The following is a 20,501-nucleotide window of genomic DNA, read 5'->3' as shown; positions in this document are numbered from 1 at the left end:
ACCTCTGGAACCAGTTTTTCCTTTTGAAATCCGGTGATTTTGCCTGTTGAAATGTGAAAGACCGGTGCAGCGTTAAGTCAAAGACTCTGAACAGGCCCTTGAATGACTTTGGAAAGAGGGTAATAGTTCACTTAGGATATCCAAAATATGTCACTGAGCCATGCTGAGGAACATGTTTCATCATGACCATAAACTGTAGAAAATGTAGTTTCCTGGTCTAAAAGACTTTCTTGATTTAAAAAAAAAAAAAAAATTATTGCTAGCAGGAGGCAAGTCCACAGTTGCAAAAAGTCTTAATTATCTAGCACGAGCACTTCATTTATCACTCCAGTAAGCATTTAGCTAATGAAGTTGCAAGTTTCGAGTGTTCAAAACAGCATGAGTTTAAGTTTGTTAACTATGGTCTCATTTAGAGTGAATAACACAATGAAGTTGCTTTACGGTGCGGCAAACTCGTGATTGCTCCAACATGTCAGTCACTATGGAGGTACAGCAGTGTGTCTCAGCCGTTCTTCGCTTGACCCCCTTGACCAAATATGGTCAAGTGTCGGGAAATAATTGAAGCGTTTTCTACAAAAACAGGTTGCATTTTTGACCCAAAGACATTTTTAAGATTTACACCCTCAGATTAAATGAATTGCCGTGAGGCTGAGTGCCACACAGTCTGGGTGAAACTTAATGAGAGATGAGTTGGTCCAGTACGCTTAGATTATAACAGTCCTTTAATATATTTTGGGTTGGATGCACCATAATGACAAGTGGCCTTTCGTTTATGGTAAATGTTGTTTTTCCACAAAGATGACAGAGAACACATGCAAGTTTATTGTGCGGTTGTACTCTTTACTCTGCAGGTCCATTGTGCTAGAGTGACATTTTTGCGTGTTTCAGACTCCCTATTTGCTAAGTGTTGACAGCTAATTACACTGTGGGGCTGCAATAAAAGGCCTGTCATCTTAATTTTATTTAACACGAGTTGAGTGCTGAAATATGGGAAAGCTGCCTATGAATGGCAGCCAAACGATATATTTGATGTATAGGGAGTGACATTCCAATTAGTGTTAATTTTAAGGATAATAAAGTGTGTTTTAAAAATGCAGGAAAATTATAAGCACATCTGTTTCAACAAATTGAAGGATATGGAATGAACACCAAATATGCCAGCAGAATTGAGTATATACTCTTGTTGCAGAAAACACAAATGAGCGACAAGCGTAAGACTGTTACTGTGGTAGAAAAGGTGAAGGAAAACAGTCTTTTTCTTAATTGAATACATCTCAGTAAAGTACTTGTACTGATATGTGTTTAATTTCTCTAGGTGGTAGGTGTGGTTATATTACAGTATATACACTTTTTTTTTGTGACTGGAAATTTTTTTACTCATCAACAGGATTCCCCCAGTCACTGAATACTTGAAGTTAAACTTATCAAAAATTTTTTAAAAAGAATAATTGAATGTAACTTCTTATCGAAATGAATTAGTCTGGATTGCGCTCGTCCTCCACTTATAATGCACATAATGTTACATGCATTAAAATATTAACTACTAGAGAAGTGGAAAAATGCAGATATTCAGCATTTGTTTTCAGGCTTGTGAATTTGCAGAGAAGTCGATTTGTCATGAAATAGCTAAAAACAAAAATAAGATGGCATGCCTGTCATATTTAGAGCTTGAAAAGACATTTGGATGTTTATTTCAAACAGAATGCTGCCAACATCCTGACTTTTGTAATTGTGTGCACAAAGAGTACAATGCCTTGTTTTTTTTTTATGTGAGGCAAGAAATACTTTTATAGAGCCTTTTTTGAGATGATGATTCTACTTTTAATGGAATCTTAGCAAGTTTTCCCTGATGCTGAGAAGCCAGTGTCAGGTTTGTGAAGGACAATGGAATGACAGGGTGTGTCGCTGAAGTGAAAGAGAGAAAGAGGATAAACCCTGAATTGATGAAAGAAAAAAAGTGTTTGAAGAACACGGCTTTTCTTATTTTGGCTCACGCAGTGTGTCAGTGGATATCACCGTGACAAGTAAGGGTGTATTTTTAACTAAGACAAATGAATTTCCTCCAACAAGTTAATAATGTGGGTCAGGTCGTCTATTTGTATGAAAGCAGCTTTGGGTTGTGGACTTTTATTGTTTCAAATGCTGGTTTAGTGACTTTCTCCTTGTTTTAATTTGAAATGTACGTCCCTCATAGGCCTTATCTTATTTAACTTCCTGTCTGCTATTATATTAAGCTGCGTATTGTTCGTTAATCAGTCCTTGTCAGCCCCGCCCCTGTTCCTATTGTTTCATACCCAATCGGCTCTTGTTTTTTCCTCACCTGCTTCTTGTTGTGTCATTAGTTCAGTTTGTATTTTAGTTCATTTTTCAGTGCCAGCTCCTGTCAGTCCCATTGTTCTATATGCTTGTTCCATGTACCCTGATTTGTCGACCTGAATTTCTCTTGCTAACTAGTTTTCTCAGACAGATTGCTAGTTTTCTTTGAAAGACAGTACCTGTTTTTTCCACTGTGGTTTATTTTTTACCTCCACTGATAAAATAAGGTGATCAATGCCATTATTTTGTCTGTCTCTTAACAGCATAACGTAAAAAGTTGAAGATAATAGATAGAAAATGTGGCAGGTGAGCATACGGCCTTGGTGGAGATATCTCCATTTTTCGGTTCCTTCCGACCCCTGTGTTTTGGGTCTACCTTCCCTCCGAGATGATATTTACATCATAAATACACATGCCATTTTTCATATTCCACTAGCGCTAACCCAGGCATACTGATAGATATACACATGCACACACAAACACACCTACACACTCTCCTCCAGATGGTAAGCTGCTTTATAATCTACAGAGTAAGACACAAACAAACAGATGAGAATGGGCATTGAAGAAGACTGTTATTTTTGCATTATTTTGACACTGGTGTGTGTGTGTGTGTGTGTGTGTGTGTGTGTGTGTGTGTGTGTGTGTGTGTGTGTGTGTGTGTGTGTGTGTGTGTGTGTGTGTGTGTGTGTGTGTGTGATTATGTGAGACACGTCTGTGGCGATGTGTGATGTGCCATGCTACTGATGCTTGTTCTGAAGGGTAGCAATGACCTCTGGCTGACGTCTGCTTGATCTGACATGAAGCATTTGACCCGATAGCTTAGACGCTCTCAGCTGCTGTCTTGTTCCGCTCCTTTGACATTGTCAGCAGGCAATATGGCTTACTATTTTCACGTCTGGGGAAAAATTCATGACGTGTCCTTGAGTACTTCAAAGAGAAATTGGATCTCTTGTCATGGACTATGGAAATAAATAACTTTAAACTTAATTCTGGTTAACACATCATTTTCACATTGAAAATTTTGACATGTTAAAGTAGGAAAAGTACATTAACAACGGGTTTTATCAGATGTCCCATTACCATGTCAGTTGCTGGGCTCCCATCAACTTATTTTGATGTGCAGTTTTGAAGTTTGACAGTAGAAAAAAGGTTGATGCGGCAAAATTATCAAAAAATATGACCGAAAGTAGGACATCACATCATCAATAATAAGTGCTAAATATCTGTATAAAGAGGTGGAGGGAACAGTGCGTGGACTGTTAGAGGAAGTGACGGGGGCTGCCGTTTTTACTTGATGTTTTTGTTACTATATGGTTGAAAATCGGGAATGTAAACCAAGCAGCTTCAGAGGTTGATTTTCATGTCAAACAGCTGAGTTTTGGCATTGCATTTGTTGGAAGCCTATCCAGCCTGCTCCAAAAATCATAACTGTCACCTGCATGTAGCTTCATATTGATTGAACAGAGATGGATGAAGTACCCACCTTCTCATGTTTGCAACAAATGAATGAGCAAAATTTATAAGTATCCATTCAAAACGCTTACACAACGCTGTCAAAACACCTCCTGCCAGTCTAATTGAGTATGAAGGTTTAGAGAATCTACACAGCCTGACTGCACAAGTTTTAGAAAAAATGTTTCTTAATTTGTTCTGAAGTTTGATTTAACCTTTAAAAAAAAAAAAAAAAAAAAAAAAAAGCAGAACAGGAGTTGGAAGGCCCTAATTTGAATCAGGTCTGACGTAGTGAATCTTTAACTCAGATTGTTAGGTGACCCGCTGCTTCCAGGACCATTGTACCTTGCCAGCATGTCCAATACTGCAGATACTTCGAAATCATTGAACTTGCCCAATTACTGAGGGTAATTCCTGAAGACATCCATTTTTTGCTAATAAGAAGCTCTTTCTCTTTACTTTATTAATCATTCATGTGAAACATTGCCATCTTCTGGTGGCATTATGTTGTTTTTCTAATTAGCTCCAAACCAGTCGATTTAGTTTTGCGACATTTTCACAGTTCACTTAAAATTGGGTTGTGAATTAAACAGAGACACATTTTGAGAGCCCTGACAACGGCAAGCTAATTTGAATCTTATTAATTCCAACTGCCCTTTTCCTGCTTTAACAAGTGAAAAACTTCTGCTGTGAAAAGGGTTTATTAACCCTTCAGGTCGCTGATGGCTGTAGTTATACATGAGTTCACCACAGCCAATTAACCTGTAACGAATGTTTCACGTCACAGTAGGAAAAGCTGGAGTATTGATGATACAATCCATTAATCTGATAACGTTTCAATTTTTTCTCAGTCGACATTTTGACAGATTAAACACAGGTGTAACTGATGTAATTAATTATGGCTCCGTTCCATTGTCCAGGGTCCTGCTATTGTGTGACGGCTATTGCTGTCTAATTAGAATGGCCGTGACATGAAATGGTGGAGCACCATAATTGATGAGATCACTCACACCTGTGTTTAACCTGCCATTACCTGCCAGAAAGGCTGGTGGGAAAAGAGCTACTGGTGACCGGTCGAAGGTACGCAACGACCACAGTGTGTCACACACACACACACACACACACACACACACACACACACACACACACACACACACACACACACACACACACACACACACACACACACAAACACTTTTATGAGCAGCATTTGCAAGAAAGACACTTTTCACCACCCCCCCCCCCCGACATATTTTAACTTTGACTTGAACTTGAAAAACAGGAGCACAAAAAAGGTTTTATAATTTGGCTGCGTGACGTCAGGTAATTGTTGAAGTAAATGATTTGAATAATTTGGTGATGTATTCAGGCTGTGTTATAAATGAAATCCCTCTTTGAATATTTCTATCTCCTCTTTCTTTTCACAAATCTCTATCAGGGACAGACAGATGACATAATCCCTTCTGGCTGTCTTTGTTTTGCTCAGTATAGAAATGGAAAATAAAAATGCATTAAATGCTGTTTTGTTTTGTTTTTTTTAATTTGTACCCAGAATGCCCAAAAGTGGTCACAGTGTCTTCTTGTTTTATTGTGCTGTGCATAAATGAGTCTGTGGTTGCTACCACATAGAATCAGAGAACAAATAAATACCTGTCATTCTCGCTCCAGATTTTAATTCTGAAGGTTACTCTGCTGTTATATTTGAAATGTTGTCGGCGAGCAGGGAACTCAAGCATAAACCATACATCCATTACCTGCGCGTCCATTTACAATCGTGATTTTTGTATTATATTATGTGCATGTCCTACTTTGGGGTTTTACAGAGGCGAATAAAATAATAGGAATCCTTGGTATCTTCATTGGGAACAAAGTACATTTTCAATACATATTCTGGAGTTGTATGATATTCAGCTTTTGTTTTAATATACTAGAATACTTGATTCGTCTCTTCTGGGTCTGCCAGCACGCTAAATTTGTAATTGGAAACACATAAAATTGTTGCGGTCAGGTTAAAGAATACCTCCTCATAATAATTATCAGATCTAAAAGGTTTTTCTCATTGATGTCCTGCTGTAGCCTATTAGAAGTAGGACAATGGGTTGATATGTATGCTTTAAAAACCCTGAGGGCTTTCTACACATCTGGCCTACCATCTGATTTGAATATTAGTTTCTCTGTCCTAGAATGCAGCATAATTAGGTCCACCCAGTGTGAAAAGAATACAATTCAGCCGACATGTTTCGTAGTCCATCTTGAACTTCTTGAGCTTAATCTATCCCAAATGTTTCCAAGTCAGTCCAGATGTTTTGGATGTGACTTGTCTGGTAAATGGCCAGATGTCAACAAAAGGTTTGATAAACCTGTCTCAGTCTTGTCAAATTTTGTTTGCCACAAAGATAGTTTTCAGCAATAATTCTAAATCCAATGAAAAATTACATCTATTTTTGGTTGAGGGAACCCATGCTGATACTTCTTAATAGTTCCATCATCCCCGCAACGTTCTGTAGCTCTGAATTAAATTAAGTCATTCCCACAGGGAACAGTGAGACCCTTCAAATTCACTCTCGCTGCCCTGCCAACATTGTGCAAATAAAACTGTATGAAAAAAGCATACAAATGTTAGTTTGAGTCACTCCCGCATTATAAGTGTTTATCACCTGTCTGCATGATAACTCTTTTGCAAACAGTTGTCGTGACTCCCATCCGGCTCTCACTTTGGCTTCGATTGCCAGACAGACTGCAGATTTAATAAGTGCTTCATCGGCACATACACCATGAAAAGGTAGCAGCATAAACTGAAGACTGAGCCCCGTCATTATCTGCCTGAGTCTGGTGAATTGTTGCTGCAAGTGATCAAAGCCACTCTCAACTCAAATTTTTTATAACAGTCTTAAACTTCTGTTTTATTGCACTCCAGTTGTAATGCCTCAATATCGTAAACAATCCATTTTTTTTTTTTTATCCATAGGGGTTTTATACCCTGATCCTGAGAGAAACCGTCTTTCATCCAGCTCTGTTTTTTCAGGGTGAAATGGAGAAAAAAAAGAAAAACAAACTTGACACTTTTTTTATCAGCAGAGAGAGAGCGAGAGAGAGAGAGAGAGAGAGAGAGAGAGAGAGAGAGAGAGAGAGAGAGAGAGAGAGAGAGAGAGAGAGAGAGAGAGAGAGAGAGAGAACATTAAAGCTTCCCCTGCCTCACATCCCAGGTGAACATCATCCAGCCGATGACCTCTAGTCTGCTTGGCTGTCTCCTGCATAGGAAGAAGAGAAGAGCCAGTAAGACAGGCCAAGCAGAGCGGTGAAACAAGAGGGGTCATCACAGCTGTCAGCAGGATTGCATAAACTCTACCTGGAGGATTTTCATCAAACTTTATTGGTGGGGTGGAAAATTGGCTATATAAGACCCCATTAAAAAAAAAAAAAATGTTGGCTCAAGTATGGTTTTCCTTATGACTTTTTAAAAAAAAAAATCATTGTAAGATTTTATTCTTACATTTTCACTGATATCTCAGGAACTATCACATAAAACTTTATGGAAAAAGAGCATGTTTCTTAAAGTTTTAGAAATATTTCCAGATATATAGGATGTTTTCACTTGTGGACTTGCATATAATAGAAGGCCTTTTGGTCTTGGCAGGGGTCTGTGCTCTCCCGGTGCCCTTCTAGTCTGTATTTTACATCATAATAACATACTAGCTGAAATAAAGCTTCCATTTTGAGGGCTACGTCTACGCTGTCAGAATCTGGAGTTATGATACATAACTAACACTTTAGAGAGGAGTAATCTGTCTTTATTTTGTGCCTGCGGTTTATTTTGTTGTTCACTTAAAACAACCTCTTTGAACCTCGGACTCTGAAGTCGCAAAGGTCACATCTGGTGTCATGACATCAGAAATATCAGATACGAAGGTGTGACCCACTTATCTTTGCGTCAAAAGTCATGAAAAATGTACCATGCCACACATGAGTCGAGTCCATGCAATTGGTGTGAACAGTTTCAAGGACCTAAACTCAGGAGTAAGTTAGCATTGCTGAAAGCCTGGTCCCCGCGTCGTGAAGTCTACATGGGTTTCTTGGAGGGAACTTATAGTGATGCAAACTTCCAGGTTGGGCTTCAGAAATACATCATGATGCTTAAGCTGAACCGCCTCATGTCGCCTTTCTCATTTTGTGGCTTTTCAGCTCTCTTCCTGAAGTGTTTATTTGTTTGTGGGTGACAGGAAGTGTAAAGAGTGACTGAGTATCAAGAGGGCGAGCGATGGAGAGGGTCTTGAGTAGAATCAAGATGTTGTTCATTGTCAGACCGGCTGACAGAAGACAGCCAACATCTTTGACTTTTTCTCTTAACTGCTCTACTTCTTTCTTCTTCCTCTTACAACATTCTTTGTTTCATTCCCTCATGTGTATACTTTTCCCACTGTCCACTACTCAACCTCTTATTGACCCCCCCCCCCCCCCCCATCCCATTTTTATGTTAGTCATGCTGGATGTTCCTCGCTGCCAGCTGCCCCGTGTCTGTCACCCCACACCCAGTGTTACTGATGTCTTAAGCACACAAAAGGCTCCTCTCCTGGGATTGATGCCAGCCAGGTTACCCCCCCCCCTCCCCTTTAGAGTCACATGGGACATAATCATCCTTTTTTGTTTTTGAGCATATGGGTTACCATGGTAACTGCAACTAGGATTTAGAGCCATATACTCAGAGGTTAAACTATGGGATTACAGAGGAAAATCAAGACTGTGTCCAAAGGTTTGAGAGGTACTTCATTTTCTATTTGTGTAAGTAGCTTTAATCAGATGAAGTGAGAAATCAAATTATAAAGCATCAGTGCAAATTATTGAGTGTATAGCGAAATCATTTGTTACACAATGAAAATAAAGGAACATGCTTACTTTTTTGTGGAGAAATATGGTTATTGGTTATCCTTCCCAGATATCAGGGAGTTACGACCCGCTAGTTAGCCTACCGCAATTATTGATAGTCGATGGGCAGGTTAGCATCTTGGCCTCAAAGCCTCCAAAACCTGTAGTTCCTCCCTTGTGAATTCGGGTTTAAATTTTTTTTTTTTTCGTCAGCTTAGCCAAAGAGACAAAAATAAATTTTAACACCGCATATCTTTCCTGCCTTCAGATTGAACTCCTGACCCCATGTTTACAACACTGGGAACTGGGAACTTGGAGCTTTGAGCAAATTCCCACTTATGAGATCATGAATATTAAAATAGGAGGGCGTTTGTATGGACTTTTCTCATGAACGCTGTAAACACATTCTCAATTGGAGGCAGTGTTATTCTGTTAGGTCTGCTTTGGCCGATAATGGAAAATAGCATTTCGCAGTTGGTACGATGGCGAGAGGTAGGTGGGTGATGGAATAGTGGGGTTAGTTTGTGTTCAGAGGGTAAAGGATGGAAACAGAGGGAAGACGGTCGTGGTTGAGGGGATGAGGGTGTCTCTGAGTGAAGTTTGAGAGGAAAGAGAGAAAATGAGAAGGAAATCTGCATATATTAGGTGAGAGATGTAAACAGAGAGAAGCGGTAAAAGAAAGAGGGACGAGATCTACATTGTGGCCCAAAGCTGAATGCTGCCTTTATGAGCAATAGTTAAAAGGACACTGAGGCGTGAGTCCCTGTAACCATAGCAACTTCCCAGGAGCCCTGTGACGGACGGATAATAGAGTGAGAGAGGAGTTCCTTTTCTCTTCTTCACCCCTCCCTCCCACCCTCGCTCCCTCTCACTTGTTCTCACTTCCAACTCCTCTCTGGGGCAGTTTATTGGATCCTTGCATCTTAAGGGATTTTCCTTGACTCGACTGTCCTGTTTTTGCCTTTTATGTGCTCTCTGAAGTTTGAATCCCAGCCCAGCCAAGGCTGCTCCAGACAACTGTTGCCATAATTGCTTGTTGTTATCTATCTGAGTCACTTTTATGGACTCACAGAACTACTTGAGGAGTTTACTTTCTAGCATCCAGGAGGCTTTTTTGGAGAAATGTGCTCTAAAGGCACAGTCTCAGCCCGTGATTCCTTTGTCTACATTTCAGAGGCTGTGCTGTCAAACCATGGTGCTGCCCCTGAGACCAATCGCCCTGAGAATATGCAATGCTTAACAGTGAGTACCACATTTTCTTTTCTTTTTTAACATTCTGTGTCTGCATATGCATGTAAAACTTTGGCGCCTCTGTGTGCCGATGAAGATGAACTTGAGCAAGATACATATTTTGGAAGTTAAATGGAGTGTGAACATGTGCAGATTGATACCTGATAATCGGAATACCTTGATTTTTTGTTGTTGTTATTTTGCATTTGCTTTGCATGTGCATGTATGATGAATAGCTCGCTCCGTATGATTATTTGAACCGTGACATTGCTCCATGTCTAACTAACTTATTATGCATGAATATGTCCTCAGAAAGACGTTTTCTTTATGAATTCCATGTAACACAATCTCAGCAACCATAGCAACTAATTGAATCATGTCTGTGAGGTTTGAGCAGTGAACGGATGGATGTCATGAAAGACAGTATTTGTAGAAAAACAGAAAGCATACTTGCATGAGAGCCATATTTGGAGCAGAATGATGGTTTGTCATGAGAAAGGGCAAAAGAGAATTGTGCGGTCAGATGTGCAATCAGTTTTTCCTCCCTGTCCGTGCTGATCAAGAGCCTTGACGGTTTCGCCTCTTTCAGCTATAATATATTTATGTATATTTTTTTACCAAAAATAAGAAAATTCAGTCTCTACAGGGTAAACATGTTACAATCCCCTGGCTTGTTGAAGATGCTGTTGAAAAGATGCCTGGGAGAAAGGAGCACTTGCTAATATCTTTTCAGTGGTTTATTAGATGATTAGCATGCTTGTGGCTACTTGAAGCGCTTCCTCACTCATCTCCCTTTAACTGACGTTGTACTCCAAACGTCAGAGTATCACCAAGTGACGTTTGGCTTATTTTCTCAATATAGGACACAACTGCATAATAGTAATATTTATATCGATATTCAGAATCTTATGTTTAGACAGTGGACAAAACACATTGTCATTCTTCTCATTTGCAAATGTTTTGTATCTTTATCTGTACGTGCAAAGACTGATTTGCTGCCAGTGACAATTACCTTGCTGCATGGGCTTATAATTTCCCTCCCATTAAGTTTTTCCTCCCAAAATACCAATGTGTATTTCTAGTAATTTGGTAATCTTTTGCCGAATATGTGTTCTTTGACAAGAAATATAAGTTGGCGGGGGAAAAAAAAAGGAAAAGAGTTTTTGCAGACTGTCTTTCTGGATTTTAAGCGAAAGCACAGCATGATGCTTCCTCAGCTATGTGTCAAAGACAATGCCCTGCAGCAGCGGCAGCGGCCGCGGCAGCGGCAGCAGCACAAGGCCCTGCCCAGCCCAGAGGCTCACACACTATAGGAGACTGCATGTCTCATGCTTTTTTTGTCCTTTCATATTTAAAACGATCAGACTTTATCATAAACACAAACTGGAGAAGTGGTGCGATGGTACAACTGCAGCTCCTTTTCATATTATGCTTATAATACGGTGTGGCTCCGGCCCAACCCCAGCGTTATAGTCCCACCACATGTACACACACCTCAAGAAGGCTGTTTCTTAATATGACTGTTGGGGGAATATACTTTTTCTTCCTGCGTGTCTTATAAGATCTCATGGGTTGGCATGTACAGTAAATAGCACGCTACCTTAATTGAATGTTGCTTGTCATGTCTAAGCTTTTGGCATGCCATCTAATGCGGTTAAATGCCCACTGACCTAAATCATAAAATGATGGTGTCTTTTTCGGACCATTTTAAAGTGCAAATAAAGTTACAGCACAACATTAACCGTGGTGTTAAGGTCAAAGACTGTTGTAATGTACTCGCTGTTACAAATGTGAAATTGAATTTTTGTAAATGGACTCAAACTCTGCTTGTGCAAAGTCTGGTGAGGGTTTGGTTTGTCCACCTGGAATCTTCTGGTTTCTTTTCCTCTCGTCACATCTTCTACAGCTGCTCGAGGGGCATCTGACTCTTTGTGTTAAGACTAAATAGCTTTAAATGATACACCAAAACCCGAAAATACATTTTTAACAATTGTGAAATAACTTAAGACATTGGTGAGATATTGATTAGACCGAGTGGAATAATGTTACTGTCCTTGAGTTGGAGCTGAATGACTTTCATGGAAAGTTGACTCCAGCTGCTGTTCCCACACTCCATGCATAATTTGTAAGCAAATTCAATTTTCTACAAGTATGGATGCATTTGTTACAGCTGCTATTTTTGGAAGTGGTTTGATGTTGTCGAAGATCAGAGGAGAAAAGTCAGCCGGGACGTGGCAGGGATGTAACAGACGATCGGCATCAGGTGCTTGATGGTACCTGCATGTACGTACTGCAGAAATGGGCTCCATGAATGTGACAAGGACAACTTGATGCGAGCACTCCAAAAGAAAGCCTCCACACTCTTGGCAGATCTTTTTGAGATCATAATCTCAGAGAGCACTTCGGCCCTAAGCAGAAGCCCAATAAAACACAAAACCACAGCAACGCATGACCCAGCCAACTGCTATTGAAGAAAAATGTGTTCAGTGGGTTCTCAGCTGCCACCGACAAGAAATAACTGACAACACGGTAACAGATTTCAAGAGACAAATCCATGACACCACGGACAATCATGGTAGTAACTAATAGGATTAATAATCTCTGTAAGGTTGAACTGTCTTGATCACTCTTTTCAGAGGGATTTCAATCTCCTTCACTCCAGTGGTCACTGACAGACTGGAGACATGGACACCTGCACTTTATCTTTTCAGGAACTACCAGTAATGTGGTGCTATATTTGGCTTTGTCCTTTATCTTATCTCCTGCTTTTCATGTACACGTCAGGGGTATTTCTGTTTCTGACGTTATCCGTTTCTGTGTTTTGGTTCATTGAATCACTCAGAAGACAGAGTATTTGCATTTAGATTATCCAAAAGGAACCCCCCCCCCTCCCCCCCAAAAAACCCCTTATCCTGTACTTGACCTGCGCAGATGAAGTAAACAATGTGAATAAGTGCTTAGTCATGCAAATGACTGAGATAAAGAAGGGGAATGTCGAGAAAGAATTAGGAAAAAGCTGAGTCATATCCAGTGTTGCAGTCCTGCTTCATAACATTAATTGAATCACTATCAGCAGCTGTCCACTCTGCTAAAACTTTAAATCTGTATAATTTATTTGTTAGCCAAACTGTCTTATAACACTAAAAAAACACACACACACAAAAAGAAAACAAAAACAAACAAGCAAAAAAGCCGAGGCAATTATAAAAGAAGTAAACTCTGGGTTTTGAAATTATTTATAAGTACAGGAAGATAATTTTATTGGACTTTTCATCATAATAAGTATTTTTAAGTATATTTATGAATGGAATACTGACCAAAGTGGTTGCTTTGCTTGTCAATGCCCCAAGCAAAATTTATATGAAATGTCTTGTAATAAGATGTGGGCTTTCATGTTGAAGTTGTACAGTTAAAGAAATTTAGAGACCAAGTATTTCTCCCTTACATAGTAAAGAAACTGCAAAGTCATGAATGAGTTAGATGGATCAGTGCGCTGCAGATTAGATCGAGAGGAGCTCACGAACCTTCATCACCTTCCTCATGATGTAAACTAAGGGAGCAAACTTAGAAAAATACATAAACGGTGAAAAAAAAAGAAAATTTCCTGTACTTCTACACCAGATGAATACTAGATATTTTATGAAAAACCAACAACAGTGTATAATTGGGTGGACAAGGACAAAAAATAATCACCTGAAGAATGGCTGTTTGATTTTCTGAAATTATAGTTTCCACTGAATTGCAGACTACTGCACCATAATAAAGGTGAAACAAGGAAAGCATGTAGAAAAGAAACAGCCTGACTACAAATCAGTGATTTGGATGTTTAAACCTGGCTGAACAACGTTGGATCTGAGGGTTGCTGTCCTCGATAAACCACAAGGCCTCTCCAAAGTTTGTTGGATAAATAAAATGGCATTACAAACAAATATCTAATATTTTTTTTACACTGCACATTCAAATGTACTGTTTTTTAAAAAAAAAATCCAGGTAGACACACTAAATATAAAAAGATGGTTGATCCCTTTCCTATTTGGATCAGACAAAGTGCTGTTCAGTTTTGGTCTATTTTGATAACGAGGTCACAAAAAATGTTGCAGAAGTCACTGGTGTACTTACCGTAGTCATCCAGGTTTAGACTTTACTGCAGGGTCAATTGACTCTATGTTCAGTCCCGATTGCACTCTTTGACATTGAACACAAAAGCCAGAGGCCAGTGAGTGTTTGTGGAAAAAGGGTTAAGAGGGCACAAGGAGGTTTAAAACAGTATAAAGCACTCCTTAGCAAAGTTTTTTTTTTTGTGACCGGGCCGCGGCAGCAGCAGTCATTCTCAGGCCATGAGCGGCCACTGGGGGCTGGAGCCTCCTTTCTAGCCAGCAGATATCCCAGCTTCCTCCTCTGTGGGCCATTAATCGTTTACGGCCCAATTAGCATCTTGAGACACGAGAGTGGAGCTGAACTTCTTGGCCAGATCGCTCTCGGAAAAGAGGTTTTCATCTCAAGGACACTCATCTGGTTAAATAAAAATAAATCAAGAACTTGACAACATCTACAATTGGACTGTTTCCTGCATTACATGTGAATGAAGGGAAACTTAAAAGCAGAATCATCGGTGGTCAGATGAATTATTAGCCAACATGTTTTTCCTGGATTTGACAGTTGCATGCATGGAATCGAGGCCTGCTCAAATGCAATCTTCCCTACAGATGAGGCAACATCCCTCAAAGTTATTTTCTGCTAATGATCAGAGGGAGAGTCAGAGCTGAATTGTGCAATGCTTTGGAGCTGAAACATATGATTAAATATGATTTTTTTAATATCGATATTTACAAATGTTGATATTATATGCACAAAACACGTCTATGGGCTATTCAGATTTTGTACGAACCGAAAAACGCAGTAAACTGTATTTTTCTCATCATAAACATCATGCTAAGGAAGTCGTACATGCTGCATTCCATTAAGATTTGTACAGAAAATAGTCTGGCCTGATGTAAAAAAGAGATTTGGAAGAAACCGGGTCCTTACCTTACCTTTCCTTCCGAAAGTAGCGCTTCTACATTTGACCCTGTGACTTTTTATTGCTTTTTAATACACTTCACTTTGCACAAATTGTACATCCATATTTGTGAATGCTGCTTTCTCCTTCCTTTGGCCCCCCTCCTGCCTTGTTTTCTCTCTCCCTCTTTATCTCCCACTGAATGAGAGGAACAGATGATTGTGCGGTTTGTGTGGCACACTCTCGGGGGAGAGTCGAGGGAGGAAGAAAGCGCATTCACAGACTAAATCAGGGGAGAATGGAAAACCTTTTAGACTTTCTCCTCTTTTTTTTTCCTGCGCATTTTCCGTGTCCTTGTCCTTGCTCCTTTTCGGATTCCCCTCATTGATGCGGCCTCCTCTACCTCCTCTTCTCACTCCCTCTGTTTTCTTCCTTCATCACCCTCATGGCCATCACCCGGCTACACACAGAGCTTTGTGGTATCATTAACTGCCCACTCTTTAGCTCCTCAAACATTCTTCAGTGTTTGATGACAATCTTACACACGATTATCAGGGATTTCCTCAAGGCTGGTTGAAAACCTTGGACACTTCACATGTTGGTGAAGATAATATTTGATATGGACAGAAGAATGTCCCTCAGAAAAACCACAAGGCTATTTAAAGAACTCTAACTTTTACAACCTCTTGTATGATTTTGTTTTGCATAAAATGACCATCAATTGCATATTCAAAAAAATCACAACACGTTTAAGCGTATTAATACCTCAGAAATGTCCGAACAAGTTCTGTTCAGTTGCTTTTAAAGACAGAAATCCTTGCCATTCGGGATCAATACTGGTCACAGTACAAGGAGAGAAATACCTGACGGAAATGATAAAGTACAGCTTTTTTCAGCACGATATTTAAAGAATCTTTCATTTTCACTGGAAAAAAACTGTAGTACAATGTCTTTTTAATGGCCTCCTTCATAAAAATTTGACAGCTTGATTTATAGGCTTGATTGAATGGGTTGTCCAACGATATTAAATTTAAAGTCAACATGTTAACCTGCTGGAATTCAGGTTATGAAATGTTAGAGTAAATGCGCTACGTGAAAATATTTTCAAACTTTGGTTATTGAGCCCGAGCCAGATTAAAGATGCGAGTTCATCTCCTCAGTGTCCATGTCATCATTTACCAGTTACGTTTACAAGCAGAGAAAACAGTTTGTTAATGTCATTTGGATGGAGCAGAGAGTTCATGAATATCAACAATAGTGGTTGTGCCCTGGACACCATGTCCCCCCGCATCACTTTGCTTGTCAGCTAGCATTAGCTACTAAAGCGTCACTGTGAAAATGACTCTGACATGTCTGTTGGGGAAGAAGGCAAAGAAGGGTGGGGCGAGCTAAAAGGCAGACTGAGAGGATGGATATTCTTACAGATGTCTCCGAAATGACAGACGGGCACTCAGAGATCTCTGCCAAGGCATTGTGATGTCATCAGATCCAGATTCTCTACCGGATAAACTGTCCCAAGTTCTATTATCATACCACGTTGCACCAAAATCCATCCGCAACATTTTTAAACCAACTCTGATAATAACATCACCTCCTCCTCATTTTGAAGCGAAATCTTGGTGAATTCTCTTCTAAACCCAGGATGTATCAGTACTTCTTCTTTTACTTCTCTGCACCTTCATACAGTTAAACTACTTGGAAGGGATGCACATAGTTACAGTTGTAAAAATTTGATGACACATATGGGCTGTTGCCTAGGTGGGAGAGTGACTCATCCTTTTGAGCTCTGGGTGGTTGGACCTCTGCCTGCATCGGTCCACATTTCATGTCATCGCTCTTGTGGAGGTTCTAGTAAACAAAAACAAAAAAAGTACGTGAATGCGGTCAACTAACAGTTAACCTGTTGATTAGTTTTATTGCTGGTTTTATTTGGCCATAAGACCAAAATGAAATAAATTTGTCGTATGAAATATGTTAATGTGAACTCAAAACTTATGCCTTTATGCATGTGAATCTGATATTTGTTCTCTCTTGAGTCTCGTGGACGGAATTTAGATTTAAAAACGTAACCCACTTCCCCATTTCTATAGTGTTCACACGCTTTGTGCTCACATACAATTTCTTTCTACACTTCTTTAACACTGTCAATCTCAAATATTTTTCAATCTCCTGCTTGCACTCAGCATGAACTATCTAATCTGAATTCTTCCAAGCTGAGCCACAAGTTAATGTGTGGCTACTTTGTTCACAGTCTTCTTAGGGAGGGTTTTTGTCATCTCACAGTGTGACCACCGAAATGTAACTGCAAGTTTGAATCGATGTACAGAGACAGTTTTGAGTTTGTGTACAACCACGAATGTGACCCTGCACTTGGCCTTGGACCTATCTAGTGTGTTCACTGGCTCGGAAGACGCCTCCTCCTTTGATAGCTGTTTATTCAGGTCAGAAAGAGAGAGGGAGAGAGGGAGAGAGAGAGATCCCATACCACTAAAGACCAGATTGGTCTCGTCTGGCTCCCAGACAAGCTTTTCAATCTCTTCTTTCACTCCTCTCCCTTAGACACGCTTTCTTCTCTCCCTCTAATCCGTCCCTCTGCCTATTAAGAGGTGAACAGCGCAGCATGAAAGGGAGAGAAAGTGTTTTTTGTGTGCTTGACGGGTAACCCTCGCCCTTTTCAAAAAGGCAAACAGGGAAAAGCTGCCATTACCACTAGTATGAAGGGGTCTTAAGAAAATGGCCTTTTCTGCCACTTTATTAGCATTTTAGAGACGAGTGCATGCAGCATCATTCCTCTTTCACCCCTTTTCTTTCTCTGTCACTTCTCTTATCTGTCTGTCACTTCTCTGTGTTTCAGTTCCATGAACCACACATCCAACAAACCTGAATAGAACCCAGGAATTAATGAGGTTGCCATGGGTAAAGCTTGATATACAACTGTGCATTGGGCCAATGCCAGAACCTCATCTGGTGACCTGTAGATAAGCAGTTTAGCCACGTTGCGCTGCAGTTACACCACCTAAACACTAGTTGGCTGTTTTCTTTTTTTTTTGGTATAATTTAGTGGCTAAAATGGCACAAATAGTTTTTGGGAGCTATTAATTGTTTAATTTACTGAAATAAATATAATCCCAGTAAAAACTCAGACCGGAGGAGGAGGTGGTGTAGAAATGGGCATGAGGAGACATGTTGGAGGAAATGTGATGCTACGTGGTGAGCTGGTCCAATGACTTGTAGTTATATTTCCCAACAGGTGCACATCACACTACACCATCAAGGTGATACAGGACATCAGAGCTTTAGAGTGACGACCCTCATATAACAGGGCTTTTCCCAGTACTGCTGCTGAGCTGTTTATTGATTTTGTTGCAGATAGCCACCTCTTTCCCCAGGAATATGAATACTGACAACAAAAATAAAAGTGGCTGTTTGGATAACTAGAGGAGAGGAGGGGGAGATTGTTGCAGACCAGTGAATTTCCGTACCGTGTGGACGGGGGCTGGGCGAGGGCAGCTGAAAGGAAAAGCGGCGGAAATATGGAAGTTGAAAACATAACAAACAAGCATAATGTCTGGATCGAGGTTGGGGAGTATGGGAACCAAGGTGGAAAGAGTCTAATGAGGTGTGATGTTTGATGGCGGTAGTAAGGTATGTGACTAAACAATACTGCTATCACTCTGTGTTCATGGGAAGTGTGGTTGTTAAAAGTCTTTGGACGTCATTAGCAATCAGAAACATTTCCGTTTAATAGTCTGGAAGTCCTCACATCGAAGTTTACTAGTCCTATAAAAGTCTCCCTCATTCATACGTCTCACTTGTGCCACCTACATTAGTCACCGCTGTATATTTGCAAAAGACTGAGAGCTATAGCACCTCTCAGAACCTCATAGTGTGGACTCAGGAAGCAAACTGGCCTTATCAGGGTTAGACACACAAATGTGTCCTGGCTGCGGGGTAGCCAAGAATGCATCAGTGTGTATGTGTGTGCACTCTCATGTGCGGAGGGGATGGCGGTGGGAGGCACTTCCTCCTATTCTTCTGCTGTTGAAGAGTTCCCATGAGCGCCCCTGCCAGGAGCGACACTGTGGCCTGAGCAGGTTGAGCCAGCGCCAGTCTCAGCCTACATGACGGCGCCACACACACTCTCTCACACAGCTGATCTCTGCTGCTGCTGCTGCTGCTGCTGCTCAGGCCACCAAGCAACAAGTTGGACGTTGTCTTACTGAATGAGGAGAGCAGGGACAAGAAGAAGGGTTCGACTTTTCTAAAGAGCACATGGATGAAATGACATTGTGCGAATTTGATGCCTGATATTATTATTGAACGGACAAGAGTGCAGCTTGAGTTGTGCATCCAAACCAATTTTTGGGGAAAAGCTGATACAGAGGAAAAGCTCTGTTTGCCTCTGAGGATTTTTTTAATTTTTGCACACAAAATAACTGGACATTTTTGACACCTCAAAACTAAAGGCACTAGGATTGTTGTTGAGATGATCCACAACACCCTAAAATCCACACAGACATCAGAACATAGCCCCAAGAGCACATACTCGCCTGCACGAAGGAGGCTGTGGAGGTATTCGGGCTGCAGGGGGGCCAGCCAGGTAGAAAGTCAACGTCGCAGTGTGTGTGTCCTGGCTGCGGACTTGAACACAGGAGAAGGAAGAGGAGAAGGAGGTGGAGGTGTGATACACACTATCCACGGGCTGTGCCACCTCTGCATCGGATGTAGGCTGCCTCAGGTGTGTTTTATAGAAAGACCAGAGGATGAAAAACAGGGCTTTTTGATTGTCAATTACATTACAAAAGATATATTCAATTTCATAATGGGAAACTTGTGTTTTTTCACGACTGGACAAAAATATTTTGCCATTATAGCACATAAGAAAATGCAGTTTCAGTACCCGGGAAGGAGCAATTTTTGTAAGTTTGGGGGATATAATCAATTTCTTGAAGTGCAGGGACACCCTCGCTGTCCCCTATAGTATAATATTCTTTGAAACATGAGTAAATGATCTGTTGGAGGGAGAGAACGGTGGATAAATATCTGCCATAACATAACCTGATAACATTATCCTTCATCTGAATCCGAAATGAGACAGAACTTAGGTTTTTCTGGTGGAACAGTGTCTAATACCCCTTACTACTGCACTCATAGCTGGGGAACATTTGTAAGAGAAGTCCTACATGATAGAAATACAGCATGACACTTAGATTGTGTGTGTGTGTGTGTGTGTTCGTGCGCGTGTGTGTGTGTTCGTGCGCGTGTGTGTGCGCTGCCCTAGTCAGTGAACATACTGACCCAGATAACATTGTCTTACCAAGGAAGAGGAAAATGAGTAGTTGGTTGTGAGATGTTTCATTGTGATTGAAGCTGTACAGCATCCAACAACAGCTTATTGTAAATGTGTGTGTGTGTGTGTGTGTGTGTGTGCACGTGTGTGTGTGTGTGTGTGTGTGTGTGTGTGTGTGTGTGTGTGTATGTGTGTGTGGTTGCTAGATATACTTACATCCGCAATTACACAGAAGCAGTTTACGGTCACCTGGCGTGGATTGCAATTATCAGATGGCAGGATTCCTTCTCCTGCCTGCATGAAGCTGCCGTCATATCTCAAAGGCACCGAGACGTGAATGCAAGAAGT

General features: G+C 40.6%; 1 protein-coding gene across 4 annotated transcripts in view; it reads left to right on the top strand.

Annotated features, from left to right (window-relative positions):
• The window catches only part of rgs3a (regulator of G protein signaling 3a), a 150,287-nt gene that overhangs the window by 24,013 nt on the left and 105,773 nt on the right, over nucleotides 1-20,501 (top strand). For 3 of the 4 annotated variants that reach the window (XM_086187490.1, XM_086187491.1, XM_086187493.1), the window contains one exon: nucleotides 9,809-9,876. In XM_086187490.1, the coding sequence (XP_086043616.1) occupies nucleotides 9,809-9,876 (68 nt within the window). Of the gene's footprint in view, nucleotides 1-9,808; nucleotides 9,877-18,932; nucleotides 19,602-20,501 lie in introns of those variants that run through there. The other variant, XM_086187492.1, reaches the window with a different exon arrangement.

This window comes from Aulostomus chinensis, chromosome 19, assembly GCF_037954235.1.
Source record: "Aulostomus chinensis isolate RoL2024-O1b breed Wild chromosome 19, RoL_Achi_v1.0, whole genome shotgun sequence".
Classification (NCBI taxonomy): domain Eukaryota; kingdom Metazoa; phylum Chordata; class Actinopteri; order Syngnathiformes; family Aulostomidae; genus Aulostomus; species Aulostomus chinensis.
Note: the sequence above shows the minus strand (reverse complement) of the source record. Positions and strands in the feature narration are given on the sequence as shown.